Source organism: Ovis canadensis, chromosome 8 (genome assembly GCF_042477335.2).
Source record: "Ovis canadensis isolate MfBH-ARS-UI-01 breed Bighorn chromosome 8, ARS-UI_OviCan_v2, whole genome shotgun sequence".
In the NCBI taxonomy this organism is placed as follows: Eukaryota; Metazoa; Chordata; class Mammalia; order Artiodactyla; family Bovidae; genus Ovis; species Ovis canadensis.
Window position 1 is genome coordinate 95,914,400 of NC_091252.1, and position 16,515 is coordinate 95,930,914.

The window sequence follows — 16,515 nt, forward strand, 5'->3', positions numbered from 1 at the left end:
AAACACCTCGGTTTTGCCATTGCTCCAGGCTTCAGACCACAGACCGTGGTCCCTGAAGAAAAGAAAAAAAAAACAAGATCATAAGGAACTTGTGGACTCCTTTCTTCTTAAAAATAAGAAGAAAATTTTATTTATATCTTTAAATAAGATATTATTTAAATATCTTAATATTTAAATCTTAATGTCTTAAAATAAAATATTAAAATAATCAATTAAAATATCTTAGTATTTTAATATCTTTAAATAAGATATTATTTAGTATCTTATTTTCAGGTTCATAGAGGCGGAAGTGATTTTGTAAATCCAATTCCTGCGTTTTGAAATCAAGGGAAACGAAACCCAAAAAGTGAACTATTATATTCAGGTTGGCCTTGTGGGTTAGTGGCCAAATCTTCTGACTCCAAGTTCATTTTCAGTGCACCATAGCTCCTGCACTTGCCGGTCTGATAAATAACAGATAGTAATAGGGCTGGTGGGGAGGGAAGGGAGAGAGGGAGGAAAAGAAGAAAGAGAAAGAGGAAGGAGGAAGAAAACATTGTACATACTTCTCTTCTCATATAGAGTGACATCCCTCATCCTAAAGACTGGGGCGGTCTTGCTGCTTTCGCCCATTATGACACATTGTTGCTCTTTACCGTGATACTGGAATGCCCTGCAGAAGAGAAACAGAAAACACCATTCTAGTCCTTGGTTTAAAGGAATTTAAACACCACTCTTATTTCCTTTGTGTAAAGCAATATATAAGGAAGAAACTCTGAAGACAGCTTTCGATGAATCGAGGAGCTCAGAACTCACTTTCAATTCAACCTGGTACCCTAATGAAAGGATACAGCAACATGGTAGATATTCTTTTTTTCTCTTCTACCTTGACCTTCTTCCCCTCCCCATTTTCTGTTTTAACTGCTTTATTCTTTCTTCACCCATTTTTCTTAATGAAGCGCCAGAATATCTGCTTTGTGTGGGAAAGAAACAACTGAGCTCCTTTGAACCCATCCCCGAGACGGTCCACGTGGACGCCTCTAACTTCCCCCTTGACGATGCCTCTGATTCTACCCCCTTCCCTCACGCCCCCCAGCCCTGCACTAGTCCTGTGTGGATACTGAGCCCGCCATCAAAGCCGTCCAAGGCTTCCTTACCAGCCCCATCTCCTACATGAACCTTTGCACCAGCTGACCCGGTCCCTCTCACAGGTGCCCAGCCAGGCTGCCCTCTGCCTAGAATCCTTCCCACTTGGTCGCTATTTACCGAGATTTCACCCCTCAAAGCCCAGCTCAGTTCCCCCCACCTCCACCCCAGGCCTTCCCTGGTTGTCTCAACTCTTAGGATTGTTCTTTCTTCTAAATCTTAACAGAGCACATACTGATTTTATCAATATCTCAAATTGGCTGTATTTTTTTTAACATTTTATCCGCTTTCTGTGACTATACCATAAGTACAAAAGGGCAAGCACTGCTTTTGGGTCTACACAAAAATTTATCATATATACTGATTTTATATGTCACATATAAAATCTATCACACACACACACACATACACATATATATACCAGATCACTGTATCTATGCTTCATGGCCCCTTAAGGTCTAGGACACGTCCAGTCACATGATCCTCAATAAATATTTACCAACAAAGATGTTAAAAAGCTGCAACTTGTAACTATAGCTGCTGATGTCAAGTGTTAAATAATTTCCTTTTGGGAGCATTTTTCTAAAAGGGGCACTAATGAACTTTCACAAGAAACTATATGGTTTCAGATACAGGGAGCAAATACAGATTCCAAACTCCAACCTAATGAAATTCCTCTTAAATCCTATTTTCACTGATAAATCCCTGAGCAAATTTCTTGTGATCAATGTAATGTGTCTCAATCCACAGGAGTTCTGCATAGGTGCAGTTACCAGGAACATACTTGCAAACGAAGTCTTTCTCCTCCTCACACTTTGCTGCGCAATCCTCTACGCTTCTTCCTGCCAGTTTCTTCCGACTCAAAGTGAGCAGGGAAGCCCCCTGGGTATTTACATAGTCATCCAGGAGGTCTCCGAGACCTACAAAAGTAAAATTAAAACGGAGCAATTGATTAATGCATCAACACCGCTGATAACTAATTATCATGAATTTGTAAATTATTTGCTTTGCACCAACCAAGTAAAAGTTGCTGCTATATTGGAAGCAACTGGGTGGCTGTGAATACAAATGACTAACTAGGAAAACAATTCCATGAATTAGGTGGCACTATGTTAAAAGATTAACTGGATTGCTAGGTTAATAGATTAGAACTATTTAACAATTTCCACATTAATGGGTATGAAACCTTAAGTAAGAAGAAATTTGATCTGTTTGCTAGTAATTGCATGTCGATGGAGCACTAGGAGACCACCCTGGGGCAATTTTGATGCTGATTTGTCCATCCCTGGGTCTAAATAGAACTGAAGTTCAGTTCAGTCACTCAGTCGTGTTTGACTCTTTGCAACCCTATGGACTGCAGCACGCCAGGCTTCCCTGTCCATCACCAACTCCCAGAGTTTACTCAAAGTCATGTCCATTGAGTTGCTGATGCCATCCAACCATCTCATCCTGTCATCCCCTTTTCCTCCTGCCTTCAAGCTTTCCCAGCATCAGGGTCTTTTCCAATGAGTCAGTTCTTCGCAACAGGTGGCCAAAATATTGGAGCTTCAGCTTCAACATCTGTCCTTCCAATGAATATTCAGGACTGATTTCCTTTAGGATGGACTGCTTGGATCTCCTTACAGTCCAAGGGACTCTCAGGAGTCTTCTTCAACATCACAATTCAAAAGCATCAGTTCCTTGGCACTCAGCTTTCTTTATGGTCCAACTCTCACATCCATACATGATGACTGGAAAAATCATAGCTTTGGCTAGACGGGCCTTTGTTGGCAAAGTAATGTCTCTGTTTTTTAATATGCTGTCTAGGTTGGTCATAACTTTTAAAATAGAACCTAGAGGCCATTACTTGATTTCCCACAGTACAAACTTCGGTTGTGTTGCTTAAACTAATGTGACAGGCATTCTCTGAATCGTTCCACCACCAGATACAAAAACTTTGTTGAGCTGATGATGTTGAGAAGAAACGAGACCTGGACTAAATCTGGACCATAATACACGGTCGTTTTTATACTGGGCTTAGTGACCAGTATGTAACACAATACACTGTTCAGTGACCCCTCACTGTTTATTAAAAAAGAAACCATTTGGGGCCCAATGATCTGGCATTTCTGAGGAAACTGCACGAGAGTCTGGTACGAACAATGGTCTCAATTTTCTTCTGAGATAGAATCTGAGTCACAAAGTCTGTCTGAAGCTCACTCTGCCCTTGGCTACTGCAGAGGGTGGCCAAGGGGTGCCCAGCCGTGGTCCACCACAGGGCTGCAAAGAGAGCTCGGTGATCCGGGGCCAACACGGCCACTGGGACAGCTGCAGCTCTATTCCACCCCTCAAGGAGCTCCCCTTCATCCTTCGGAATGGAACATCAGCCATGCTCATAAGCATGCGGGGCTAAAAAGAGGTTAATACACTGGAGACGGCAGTTTCCTAAAGTTTGCCTAATGGGATTAGGCAACCTGGCAACCTTGACCACTTTAGGGGGCGGAGTGGAGACCAAAGCCCAAGTGAGTGCGTTGAAGAGTGACCAGGACAGATGCTGGGAAGGTCTTGGGAGGACAGGTCTTTTCAGAAGCCTGGCTGTGAAAGGAGCATCTCCTAGAGGCCATATGAAGTCTCAGGAATGTTTTAATACTTTTATTTTTAATATTTTTATTTAAAATATCATTGGTTTACAATGCTGTGTTTGTTTCAGGTATACAGAAAAATGATTCAGTTATACACGTATATTCTTTTTTAGGTTATTTTCCATGATAGGTTATCGCAAGCTATTAAGTATTGTTCCCTGAGCCACAGCAGTAGGTCCCCATTTATCTATTTTATATATAATATCCAATATAGGGCTTCCCTTGTGGCTAAGCTGGTAAAGAATCCGCCTGCAATGTGGGAGACCTGGGTTAGTATTCTGGCCTGGAAAATTTCATGGTGTTATATCCCAACATATAACATATATTTTATATATGCTAATCCCTGACTCCTAATTTATACCTCCACCTTCTTTCTGCTTTGGTAACCAGAAGTTTGTTTTCTGTGTCCGTGAGTCTATATCTGTTTTGCAAATCACTTCATCTGCATCATTTTTTGTAGATTATGCATATAGGAGATATCAAATGATATCTGTCTTTCTCTGTCTGACTTACTTCAGTTAGTACAATCATCTCTAGGTCCTCTGGGAAATTTTTTAAGATGAGACGTTCAGGAGCGTGTTTGGATACTGATGAAAATGATCCAGTAGGAAGGACCATCAAGGGCCAGATGCTGTTTCTCAGAAGAGTCATCCCTGACCACCTTGGACACATGCCTTGCTCAGGGGTGATGCGCTGTCCCAGACTGAGACAAAGACATTCCCAGAGCCCACACTCTCCCTGCCTCTGCTTTTCCTTCCTCAACCTAAGATTCTCCAAACTGGAAGGATGGATCCTTCCACCCTTGAATAGGAGTTGACTGATGTAGCTTAATACACCAAAAATCATTCAATACATGTATCAAGATTATAGAGAAATGCATGGTTAGACCCACGCTCAGGTCTTCATCCTGCATTTTTCTCCCCATCGGAACTCTCCTTTACAGAAACAGGTGTGCTTTGGTAATTTCTATAGATCAGGGTGTAACTTTTTTTTTCCTTTCTTTTTTTTTAATTAGTCTATTTTAATTGGAAGATAATTACAATGCTGTGGTGGGTTTTGCCATACATCAGCATGACTCGGCCACAGGTACACGTGTCCTCCCCCATCCTGAGCCCCCGTCCCCTCCCCACCCTATCCCTCTGGCTTGTCCCAGAGCACCAGATTTGAGTGCCCAGCTTCATGTATCAAACTTGCTCTGGTCATCTATTTTACATACAGAAATATACATGTTTCAATGCTATTCTCTCAAATCATCCCACCCTTATAGGAAAGGGGGGAAACATCTCCTTTTACAGCTGTTCTCAGTGAGAGGCGGATAAGCAGTTTGCATTTCACAAACAGCCAAGTCTTTTCTTTCAAGCACACAAGCATGGGGGCACATACATATACTACTGTGATTTTTTAAAAACCCACATTATTGATAAACTATACTTGTTTTAATCACAATATACATCTACATTCCGTCTAGAATATAAAAATAATTTTCTTACTGAAAAGATTTCTCTAATATTTCTTAGGCAATAAATAAACTGTATTACAACCCACTGTCAAATGAGCCCTAGAATTAAAGAAAGAAAATATGGGGATTTTCAACTTTTCAACCTACAAATAAAAAATGTATTCCTTCTAGGGATATTTCTTTGTCCTATTAGCTCCTAAGGTAGGTCTCAGCAGGTATATGCTATGAAACATAATAACATAATTAAAGGTAAATTAATTAAAGGATAATAAAAACGGAAAGTTTCTTGTTTTGATTTCATTTATACTGGCCTGCTCTACTTTCAAAGAACTCTTGAAAAGATCTAATTTCAGTCTTTATGGGATATATTTTATAGAGCTCTTGTGTTTGCTTTTTTAAAATATATTTATTTTTCATTGAAGGATAATTGCTTTACAATATTGTATTGGTTTCTGCCATATATCAACAAGAATCATCCCTTATGTTTATTTTTAAAGTTTCAGTTTAGTTCAGTCACTCAGCGATGTCCAACTCTTTGTGACCCCACGGACAGCAGCATGCCAGGCTTCCCTGTCCATCACCAACTCCTAGAGCTTGCTCAGACTCATGTCCACAGAGTCGGTGATGCCATCCATTTTAAAGACTGGGGTTAATAAAAATGTTCTAAAAGTACCGTGATAGTTGCACAACTCTAAATGCTGAGACCCATTAGATCACATGCTTCAAATGTGTGAATTATATAGTATGTGAATTATATCTCAATAAAACTGTCAAAAAAAAAGAGCCTCAAAGACATGCTTAGAATATTTTAAAGAAGATTTTAAACAAAGTTGAAAAAGTGAGACCCATCGAATTCCTTCTCAGAAAACCCTGACTGAAGTACTGGTTTCTTCACTTCCTGGCTTTGGGAGTTTGGTCAATAGGCAAATAATGTGATTTTCCTAACTACAGCTTTCCTCATTTATAAAGCGGGGATAAGTCCACTACAATACCTGTTGTATCAGCTAAATAAATTGTTGATGCTAAAGGATACACATGGGTATGGATGGATAAAAAAGTACCACTCTACCCCGGGCACTCAATAGAGATTTGTTGAATTACTGTATGTACATCTCCTGACTAAGCAATGCCTGTGGTTTCTCCAGCATAAGAAGCAAGCTGAGATGTAGGGAATAAGTCAACACAACCACACTGGTCAAAGACTGTGGTCAGAGAGATTTCGTTGTTCACATTTGAAAGTCAAGAGAATATGAAACCTTAACACAAATGGTCTAGCTTAACCAAACTGAGAACCAGGCAGAGAGACCAACAGCTTTTGGAGTTGTTAGCACTCTGGGCTATTTTTTTCAACTAAAATAACTATTACTTGGGCTCCGTCTTTTATATTGAAAGCGTCATTCATTATTTTCTCTGTCCACTTGTCTCCAGTATTCACATAAGGGAAACGAACCTTATTTCTTGAAGAATTCCACCATCGTAGATGTTGAACTGGGAATCTGATGAATCAAAAGCTAAATTCGGCAAGTTGCCCATAAAACTATGATGGCTTTATTTTTAACATATTGCTAGGAAAAAAAAATATTGATTCAAATGAAAAACAAAATCTATAAGTCTTACCTGATTTCAGAAACAAGAGAAGTAGGAACACCACCTCCTTATGTTCCATTTTGGGACTGGCCAGCAGCGTCCCAAAAACAGTGTGTCCCAGTCCCAAGATGTTATTGACTTACAGGAGAGGAAACACACCCACAGACAAGATAATCACACGGAGTTAATCATTCTCCTGGAGGCCCACTGCCTCTGTGCTCTGAGGGTTCAAACATTACCTGGACAGGAGGATCTTACAAAATGTTGACAGCGGAGTCTACAATAGATGCTGGGAAGTGGTGGAGACTGCCCGCCCCCACCCCGGCTGCCCCAGGCTGCTCTGCCTTCCTGCGCAACGCACCCCCCAGCCCATCTTTTCCACTTACTCTTCTCTCCTTCCCTCTTCCTTCTTTCGATTTATTTTGGGTAAAACAAAAAATACAACAATAGCTACCATGTGCTGAGAACTTTTCTGTGCCAGACCTCCTGCACAGTTTCATTCAAACTTCAAAGCAGCAGTGCTGGGGTTTCCCTGGTGGCTCACTGGTTGGGAGTCTACCTGTTCCTGAGTCCAAGCTCACTCTGCCAGCCGCATGACAGGCCAGTGAATCTGAGAGATGAGGGGCTGAGGCAAGGAAAGACTTTAATCGGGGGGCCTGGCTGACTGAGAAGATGGCAAGCTAGCGCTTCAAAATAGCCGTCTTGTCAGGACCTGGTTGCCAGATCCATAAAAGATGGATCCATAAATGATGAGTCACCTCCAGAGAGGTGAGGAAGCAAAGCAGAAAGCCTATTCAGCCCTTGCAAATGTCCCCTAGGATGTCAAGCCTCAAGCAGGAGAATGTGTTCGTTTTACTTCCTTTGATTCAGTTCAGTTACTCAGTCGTGTCTGGCTCTTTGTGACCCCATGGACTGCAGCACACCAGGCTTCCCTGTCCATCACCAGCTCCTGGAGCTTGCTCAAACTCCTGTCCATCGAGTCCTTGATGCCATCCAACCATCTCATCCTCTCATCCGTTTCCTCTGTCTCTCAATTCCTTACAGTCCTTTGCAGATGGGTGGCTCAGGTTATCTCCCTGACGCAGGCCATTATGTATGGTTACAATAACAAAAAAGGGTTAAAGGCACAGAAGCAGATCCAATGTAAATTCGAAATTAACCCTTCCTGGTTACACAGCTGCCAGTGCTGGAGACGGGGGTTTGATCCCTGTCCGGGAAGATCCCAGATGCCCGTGGGACTAAGAGCAACTGAGCCCGTGTGCCACTGCTGAGCCTGTGCTCCAGAGCCCGGCAGCGGCAACGCCTGAAGCCATGTGCCCTGGAGCTGGTGCTGCACACGAGAAGCCACGGCAATGAGGCCCATGCGCCGCCCCTGGAGAGCAGAGCCCGCTAGCTGCAACTAGAGAGAAACCTGCACAGCAGCAGAGACCCGGCACAGCCAACAATAAACAAAAAAATCATAATACAAACACAAGCAATATTACTATCATCCCCACTTAAGGCGACAGGCTGAGCAAGTTTAACTTTCCAAGGTCACTTGGCTCACAAGGGATGAAGCCAACACCATTGAAAGGCATAAATGTCCACTTCCTACTTTTTTTCTGCTACGGATGGTGGTGGTATGCTTTTTGCCCCCTTTCAACTCTTGTTAGCTGCAAGAATACATGTGGTTCTACAATCGTTATTATCTGAACAAGGTTGCCCTCTGTGTCCTTCTGACTACGGATTCTTCATCACCTTCACAGTACAGCAGCTCCATAAGAACACGGGCAAACATGAAGCAGAGTGTGGCTACTGGCCTCATTCCCTGCAGTGGAAAAGAAGACGAAAGAGGCATGAGCTGCTTAGGTGTAGATGGTGTGGCTGGAGGGAGGCTCCCCTTACGGCTCGGCCCCACGGGGCTCAGCTTCACAGGCACAGGGCAGGCACAAAGAGAAGGACTCCCCTAGATTGTGCGTAGAAATCCCACTCCGACTCTCTGGAAGGAATGCTGGACCGTGCAAGACCATAAAGACAATTAACTCTCTATCAGTCATTTTCTATTTGAAAGAATGGCAGAAGCTGAGGGAAGAGATAAAGAAACAGATCATCTCAGTACAGTGTAGCAGGCCAAATAAATTCTGAGATGTCTATTATCGTGGAGTTCAATTCATTAAGTATGTACTGACCACACAGTAGGAGTTAGATTCTTCTGTACTAAGTCGCTTCAGTTGTGTCTGACTCTTTGAGACCCTGTGGACCCTTCAGGCTCCTCTGTCCATGCGATTCTCCAGGCAAGAATACTGGAGAGGGTTGCCATGCCCTCCTCCGGGGGATCTTCCCGACCCTGGGATTGAACCCATGTCTCTTGTGTCTCCTGCAATGGCAGGCAGGTTCTTTACCACTAGCGCCGCCTGGGAAGACCTAGGTTCTTCTAGGATTGTGTAAAAGGTCTCTATCTCTCTACAAATCACAGTCTCTACCCTCCCCAGTCTACACGTAAAGGAACTCCAGGAAACTTTTGTACCCAAGATGTGTGAAGACCACTGCTACACTTGTGTGCTTGTGGGGGTGGGGGTGGGGGCACTAAGGATACCAAATAAGAGACAGGCTCTGCCCAGCATGGGGCCCGCAAGCAAGATCCACTCAGGTTCTCATAGGAAGAGAAGAATTAGCTACTTCCTCCCCTTCCGGCATTAAAGCGACTAATTCCTCTAATTCCTCGAAAGTACCTTGAACACAAGGAAAGAGCAAGTTCACAAGGGGAGTGGGCTAGAAGCCCCTTTGTTTTCACCCGCATCCACCTCCTTGGGGCGGAAGTTGTGGCCAGGTGACATCTGCCCAGGGGAGATGGCACAGACCTCACGCTGCTGGCTTGATGTGGGCACCTGTCTCCTTTCTCCACAGACTCCCCAGCTTCTTCCAGCCCTGGCTCCGCTCCTCTCAGCCCAGGCTCTGCCGTCTGGGAACTGTCATTGTAAGGCAGCTCATTTCTTTTTAAAATTGTTTAAAAATATATCTTATAGAAATACAGTTAATTTACAATGTTATGTTAATTCTTACTCTACCATGTCATTTCTTTATCATGAACATCTCTGCATTCCCCTCCCCGAAGACCATGTCATTTTAAAACAAAACGGCAGAAAATTAATTCATCTCTGAAGGGATTCCCTGGTGGCTCAGATGGTAAAGAATCTGCCGGCAATGGGGGAGACCCAAGTTCAATCCCTGGGTTAGGAAGACCTCCTGGAGAAGGAACTAGCAGTCCACTCCAGTAATCTTGCCTAGAAAATCCATGGATGGAGGATACTCGGAGGCTACAGCCCACGGGCTCACAAAGAGTCAGATACAACTGAGCAACTTCACTGTCTTTCACTTTCATTAAGGGCCCAAAGTATGCCTTCATCATCACAAGGGTTCATCAGTTCAGTTCAGTCGCTCAGTCGTGTCCGACTCTTTGTGACCCCATGGACTGTAGCACGCCAGGCCTCCCTGTCCATCACCAACTCCTGGAGTTTACTCAAACTCATGTCCATTGAGTCGGTGATGCCATCCAACCATCTCATCCTCTGTTGTCCCCTTCTCCTCCTGCCCTCAATCTTTCCCAGCATCAGGGTCTTTTTAAATGAGTCAGTTCTTCACATCAGGTGGCCAAAGGATTGGAGTTTCAGCTTCAGCATCAGTCCTTCCAATGAACACTCAGGACTGAACTCCTTTAGGATGGACTGGTTGGATCTCCTTGCAGTCCAGGGGACTCTCAAGAGTCTTCTCCAACACCAGTTCAAAAGCATCAGTTCTTCAACACTCAACTTTCTTTATAGTCCAACTCTCACATCCATACATGACTACTGGAAAAACCGTAACCTTGACCAGATGGACCTTTGTTGACAAAGTAATGTCTCTGCTCTTTAATATGCTATCTAGGTTGGTCATAACCTTTCTTCCAAGGAGCAAGTGTCTTTTAATTTCATGGCTGTATTCACCATTTGCAGTGATTTTAGAGCCCCCCAAATGAAATCTGTCTCTGTTTCCATTGTTTCCCCATCTATTTGCCATGAAGTGATGGGACCAGATGCCATGATCTTAGTTTTCTAAATGTTGAGTAGTTTTAAGCCAACTTTTTTACTTTCCTCTTTCACTTTCATTAAGAGGCTCTTTAGTTCTTCGCTTTCTGCCATAAGGGTGGTGTCATCTGCATATCTGAGGTTATTGATATTTCTCCTGGCAATCTTGATTCCAGCTTGTGCTTCTTCCAGCCCAGTGTTTCTCATGATGTACTCTGCATATAAGTTAAATAAGCAGAGTGACAATATACAGCCTTGATGTACTCCTTTTCCTATTTGGAACCAGTCTGTTGTTCCATGTCCAGTTCTAACTGTTGCTTCCTGACCTGCATACAGATTTCTCAGGAGGCAGGTCAGATGATCTGGTATTCCCATCTCTTTCAGAATTTTCCACAGTTTATTGTGATCCACACAGTCAAAGGCTTTGGCATAGTCAATAAAGCAGAAATAGATGTTTTTCTGGAACTCTCTTGCTTTTTCCATGATCCAGCGGATGTTGGCAATTTGATCTCTGGTTCCTTTGCCTTTTCTAAATTCAGCTTGAACATCTGGAAGTTCACAGTTCATGTACCGTTGAAGCCTTGCTTGGAGAATGTTGAGCATTACTTTGCTAGCATGTACGATGAGTGCAATTGTGCGGTAGTTTGAGCATTCTTTAGCATTGCCTTTCTTAGGGACTGGAATGAAAACTGATCTTTTCCAGTCCTGTGCCACTGCTGAGTTTTCCAAACGTGCTGGCATATTGAGTGCAGCGCTTTCACAGCATCATCTTTCAGGATTTGAAATAGCTCAACTGGAATTCCATCACATCCACTAGCTTTGTTTGTAGTGATGCTTCCTAAGGTCCACTTGACTTTGCATTCCAGGATGTCTGGCTCTAGGTGAGTGATCACACCATTGTGATTATCTGGGTCATGAAGATCTTTTTTGTACAGTTTTTCTGTGTATTCTTGCCACCTCTTCTTAATATCTTCTGCTTCTGTTAGGTCCATACCATTTCTGTCCTTTATTGTGCCCATCTTTGCATGAAATGTTCCCTTGGAATCTCTAATTTTCTTGAAGACATCTCTAGTCTTTCCCATTCTGTTGTTTTCCTCCATTTCTATTGCATTAAGAGTCTCTTAATGAAAGTGAAGAGGAAAGTAAAAAATTAGCTTAAAACTACTCAACATTCAGAAAACTAAGATCATGCTAAGATCTAAGTTTTCCTCTCCTTGCTATTCTTTGAAACTGTGCATTCAAATGGGTATATCTTTCCTTTTCTCCTTTGCCTTTTGCTTCTCTTCTATTCACAGCTATTTGTAAGGCTTCCTCAGACAACCATTTTGCCTTTTTGCATTTCTTTTTCCTGGGGATGGTCTTGCAAGGGTTCATAGCAAGTTTATTTTTGCATCTGAGGCCAATTTGCAGAATGCTTTCACAGTGTGAGTTTATTAGGCTATATCACCTAGGAATCATGTTATCATTCATCTGAAGGTGGGGGTCCTTTCTTTATTCAACCTTTTCCTCCTGTTGGCTGGCTTTTGTTCATTGGTCTCTGGGACCATGAAATGAGATGCTTATCAGCCTTGAGCCTTAGTGAAGAGATAGCAGGGCTGCTCAGCAAGCACGGGAGTTAAAATGTAACCTACCCAGGAGCACTTTCTAAGCAAGACCTGAGTGACAAATTCAGTGGTCAGCAAGGTGGTATTTCTTAATTGATTGTCCTTATGGAAACCAACATGTTTATCTGTTTTGTTTTGTTTTTTTTAAGTGTCTTCACTGGACATCTCCTCACTAGACTTGTTATGTGCTTGCGAAAAATATCAACAGAGAAGATAGTAACTCCCAGATAATTAACCAACCCACTCTGAGTCAGCAGGGGAGGCACCCAAAAATCAAAGCAAGCAGAGAAAAAACAGGTCATCCTCTCCATCTCTAAAACTCTAAGATAACTATGACAAAAGTCCCTTTTCACAGTATTTGAAGAGACAAGACGTGCCGAAAACATTAGAATCTTTTAAGAAAAAAAAAATGAGTGTGCATAAAAGCTGGTGAAATCTGAGCAACTTCTGTGGACTGTCAATACCAGGTAATTCCTGGTATTGATAATAAACTAGAGTTAAGAAGATGTTACCTCTGGGGGAGACTGGGTGGCTGGTGATGGTTACGCTGGATCTCTCAGTAATATTTTTGTAACTTCTTGTGCGTTTATAATTATTTCAAAGCAAAAGATAAAAATGTTTATGTCTATATTTTATATATTTAAATATATGTATATATTTTGGTATACTTAGAGATACATCTATATGTTTAGATACATGTGTATTTGGTATATGTGCATACATTTGGACATATGTACATTATTTGGATATGTGTGTATGTATTTGGACAGATATGTATATATTTGGCGATCATGTGCTTAGTCACTCAGTCATGTCCAACTCTTTGCAACTGCATAGACTGTAGCCCCCGGCTCCCCTGTCCATGGGATTTTTCAGACAAGAAGTAGTGGAGAGGATTGCTACCTCCTTCTCCAGGGGATCTTCCCACCCAGGAATTGAACCTGTGTCTCCGTGCCTTCTGCATTGCAGGCAGATTCTTTACCCTCTGAGCCATCTGGGAAATCTCTCATATTTGGATATGCGTGTACATATTTGGACATGTGTGTACATATTTGGACATGTGTGTACATATTTGGTTATGTGTTATGTATTTGGACATATCTGGACATATTTGGGTATGTGTGTATATATTTGGACGTGTGTACATATTTGGACGTGTGTGTACGTATTTGGATATGTGTTATGTATTGGGGCATATCTGGACATATTTGGGTATGTGTGTATACATTTGGACATGTGTGTATGTATCTGTATATATATGTACATATTTGAACATGTCAGTACATATTTGGATATATACTTAAGAGGACCCAGGATGATGTAGATGCTTCCATAATATTAGAGAACTCCCAGAGTACAGAACCTTGCCCAGGGGAGAATCTCAACTTACAGAATTTCTAAACTGGGGCGCCTAACCCCACCTTTGATTGATTTCTGTGGGCTCACAAGAAGGGTGAGTGAGATGACAGGCCCTCCCCCTGCCTCCACGCGCCCTGCCTCCAGCCCAGACATTATTCAAGCCTCATTGATACCTTTGGCTCAACAGCCGCCCCCCACACACACGTCGCCCTGCAATCCAGAGCCGTCGGCGCTCAGGCCGGCTCGGGCCTCCCGGGGCTCAGGGAGACCATCATCTCTGCATGCAGGTGAACCATCCGCCAACAGAGGCCCCAGCAGCTCGCCTGGACCCCAGAAACCAGCCCCCTCCCCATCTGCGCATCCCCGCCAGACCCACCCTGCGGTGGAGGCGCCGCGAAAGGTTCCCGAGGGACGCGTGGAGCTGGGAGGCGGGGGGTAGGAACTGGGAGGGGGCAGAGTTTCGAAGAAAGTGAGCCCTAATCCGGGCCGCGGCCTTCACTCCTCGCCGCTGCAGGGTCTGCAGGGCGGCCGGCGCGGTGCGAAGCGCCGGGAACACGGGGAAACCCTCCCGGCCCCCCGCGATTCCCCACCTGACCGGGAGGGGGCGGTGCGCGTCCGCGGCTCGGACTGCGAGGCGGGCCCGCAGCGGGAAGGACGCTCGGCGGGAGGAGCGAGACCCCGGTTCCCGGGGAAGCGACCCCGACTCTAGAGGATGAGCAGGAGGGGTGAGAAACAGGAGAGGCCTGTTCTGAGCAGAGGAAATGAACGGGCAAAGTCTCAGAGGCAAGGGTCCCATCCAAGAGATGCAAAGTCCTTCAGGCTGGAAATCAGAAATGATGGAGACGAGCCGGAACCGCATCTACACCCCAGCAAGAACGACAGGGACCCTTGAAGGGTCTTAAAGTGGAGGAGTGGCCTCATCCTCCTGCCTCACGTGCGGTGAGCAGAGAAGGAAGGAAACTGAAAGTAAGAGTCGCTCAGTGATGTCTGACTCTTTGCCACCGCGTAAACTTTACAGTCCATGGAATTCTCCAGGCCAGAATACTGAAGTGGGTAGCCCTTCCTTTCTCCAGGGGATCGTCCCAACCCAGGGATCGAACCAGGTCTCCTGCCTTGCAGGCTAATTCTTTACCATCTGAGCCACAAGGGAGCCCAAGAATACTGGAGTGGGTAGCCTATCATTCTCCAGCGGATCTTCCCGACCCAGGAGTCTCCAGCATTGCAGGTGGATTCTTTACCAGCTCAGTCTCAAAGGAAGCCCGGAAAGGAAGAAGGTGACAGACCAGCAAAGTCGGAAAGCAGACACTGGTGAAACAGAAAGGGCATGGGATCAGGGAGGTGGCTAGAGAGTAGCATGGACAAGGTTTTGTGACTGATCGGATCTGGGGGCTGAAATCAAGGCTGGTGCCAGGGTGTCTATCTTGGTAGAGAGGGATGTCTTCATTGAGAAGGAACCCAGCGAAGAATGAGATGAGCTTGCTTGGAAACACGTTACCTCTGGGAGCTTATGAAAGTCCCCCGTTGCAGTCGCCCAGAAGGCAATTGGATATTTGGGTCTAGGGCAAGCTTTGGCAAACCATAGGCCATGGGGCAGCCTCCTGGTTTTCTAAACAAAATTTTACGGGCGCACAGCCCAGCCTGTTCATTTACTACCGGCCACTGGCTGCAAGTTCATGACAATGAGTAGATGCGACTGAAGCTGTATGTTGGCCAGAGACCCATAAAGATTTACTACCTGGCTTTTTGCAGGAAATGTTTGCCCAGGGAAGCGGTGTGGGCTAGAGATACAGAATCGAGTATATAACACTGAAACAAGGGAAGTGGATTAGGTCACCCCAGGAGAAGAAAAGAGGACCTGGGATGGAACAAGGTATTTTCCACATCTTTATCCATTCAGCTGTTGATAGACTTCTGGGTTGCTTCCATATCCCGGCTGTTGTAAACAGTGCTGCTATGAACATAGAGATGCAAGTATCTTTTTGAATTAGAGTTTTATCCCAGTATACGCGCAATAGTGGGATTGCTGGGTCATATAGCAATTTTATTCCTATTTTTTTAAGGAAACCCTTCTTTAAAATTTATTTATAAGGGAAAAAATAGGAATAAAATACTCTTCTCCATTGTGGCTGGAGAATTTACATTTCCTCAGCAGTGTAGTAGGGTTCCCTTTTCTCCACACCCTCTCCAGCATTTATTGTTTGTAGAATTTTTTGAGAAAGGCTACTTTGACCCCTGTAAGGTGGTTCCTCTTTGTAGTTTTGACCTGTATTTCTCTAATAATTAGTGATGTTGAGCATCTTTTCATATGCCCATTGGCCGTCTGTATGTCTTCTTTGGAGAAAATGTCTGTTTAGGTCTTCTGCCCATTTTTTGATTGGGTCTTTTTTTTTGTTTCTCTTTGTTGCTGTTGTTGGTATTGAATTGTATGAGCTGCTTGTATGTTTTGGAAATTGCAAGTATTTTCTCCCAATCTGTAGGTTATCTTTTTCATTTTGTTTATGGTTTACTTTGCTGTGCAAAAGCTGTTAAGTTTAATTAGGTCCTATTTGCTTACTTTGGCTTTTGCTTCCTTTGCCTTGGGAGGCTGACCTAAGAAAACATCGCTGTGACCTATGTCAGAGAAAGTTTGCCCCGTGTTCTCTTCTAGGAGTTTTACGGTGTCAGGTCTTACGTTTAAGTCGTTAAGCCATTTTGAGTTTATTTTTGTGTATGGTGCG

The 16,515-nt window shown here is 43.8% G+C and overlaps 1 protein-coding gene across 1 annotated transcript in view; it reads right to left on the reverse strand.

Moving 5' to 3' along the window:
• Positions 1-7,141, reverse strand: part of PLG (plasminogen) — a 48,434-nt gene extending 41,293 nt beyond the window's left edge. Inside the window, exons 1-3 of the mRNA XM_069598865.1 lie at positions 6,823-7,141; positions 1,910-2,045; positions 546-652 (exon numbers count right to left, since the gene is read on the reverse strand). Of these exons, the coding sequence (XP_069454966.1) occupies positions 546-652; positions 1,910-2,045; positions 6,823-6,871 (292 nt within the window). The 5' untranslated portion in view covers positions 6,872-7,141. The remainder of the gene's footprint in view (positions 1-545; positions 653-1,909; positions 2,046-6,822) is intronic.
• Positions 7,142-16,515: the final 9,374 nt, after the last annotated feature.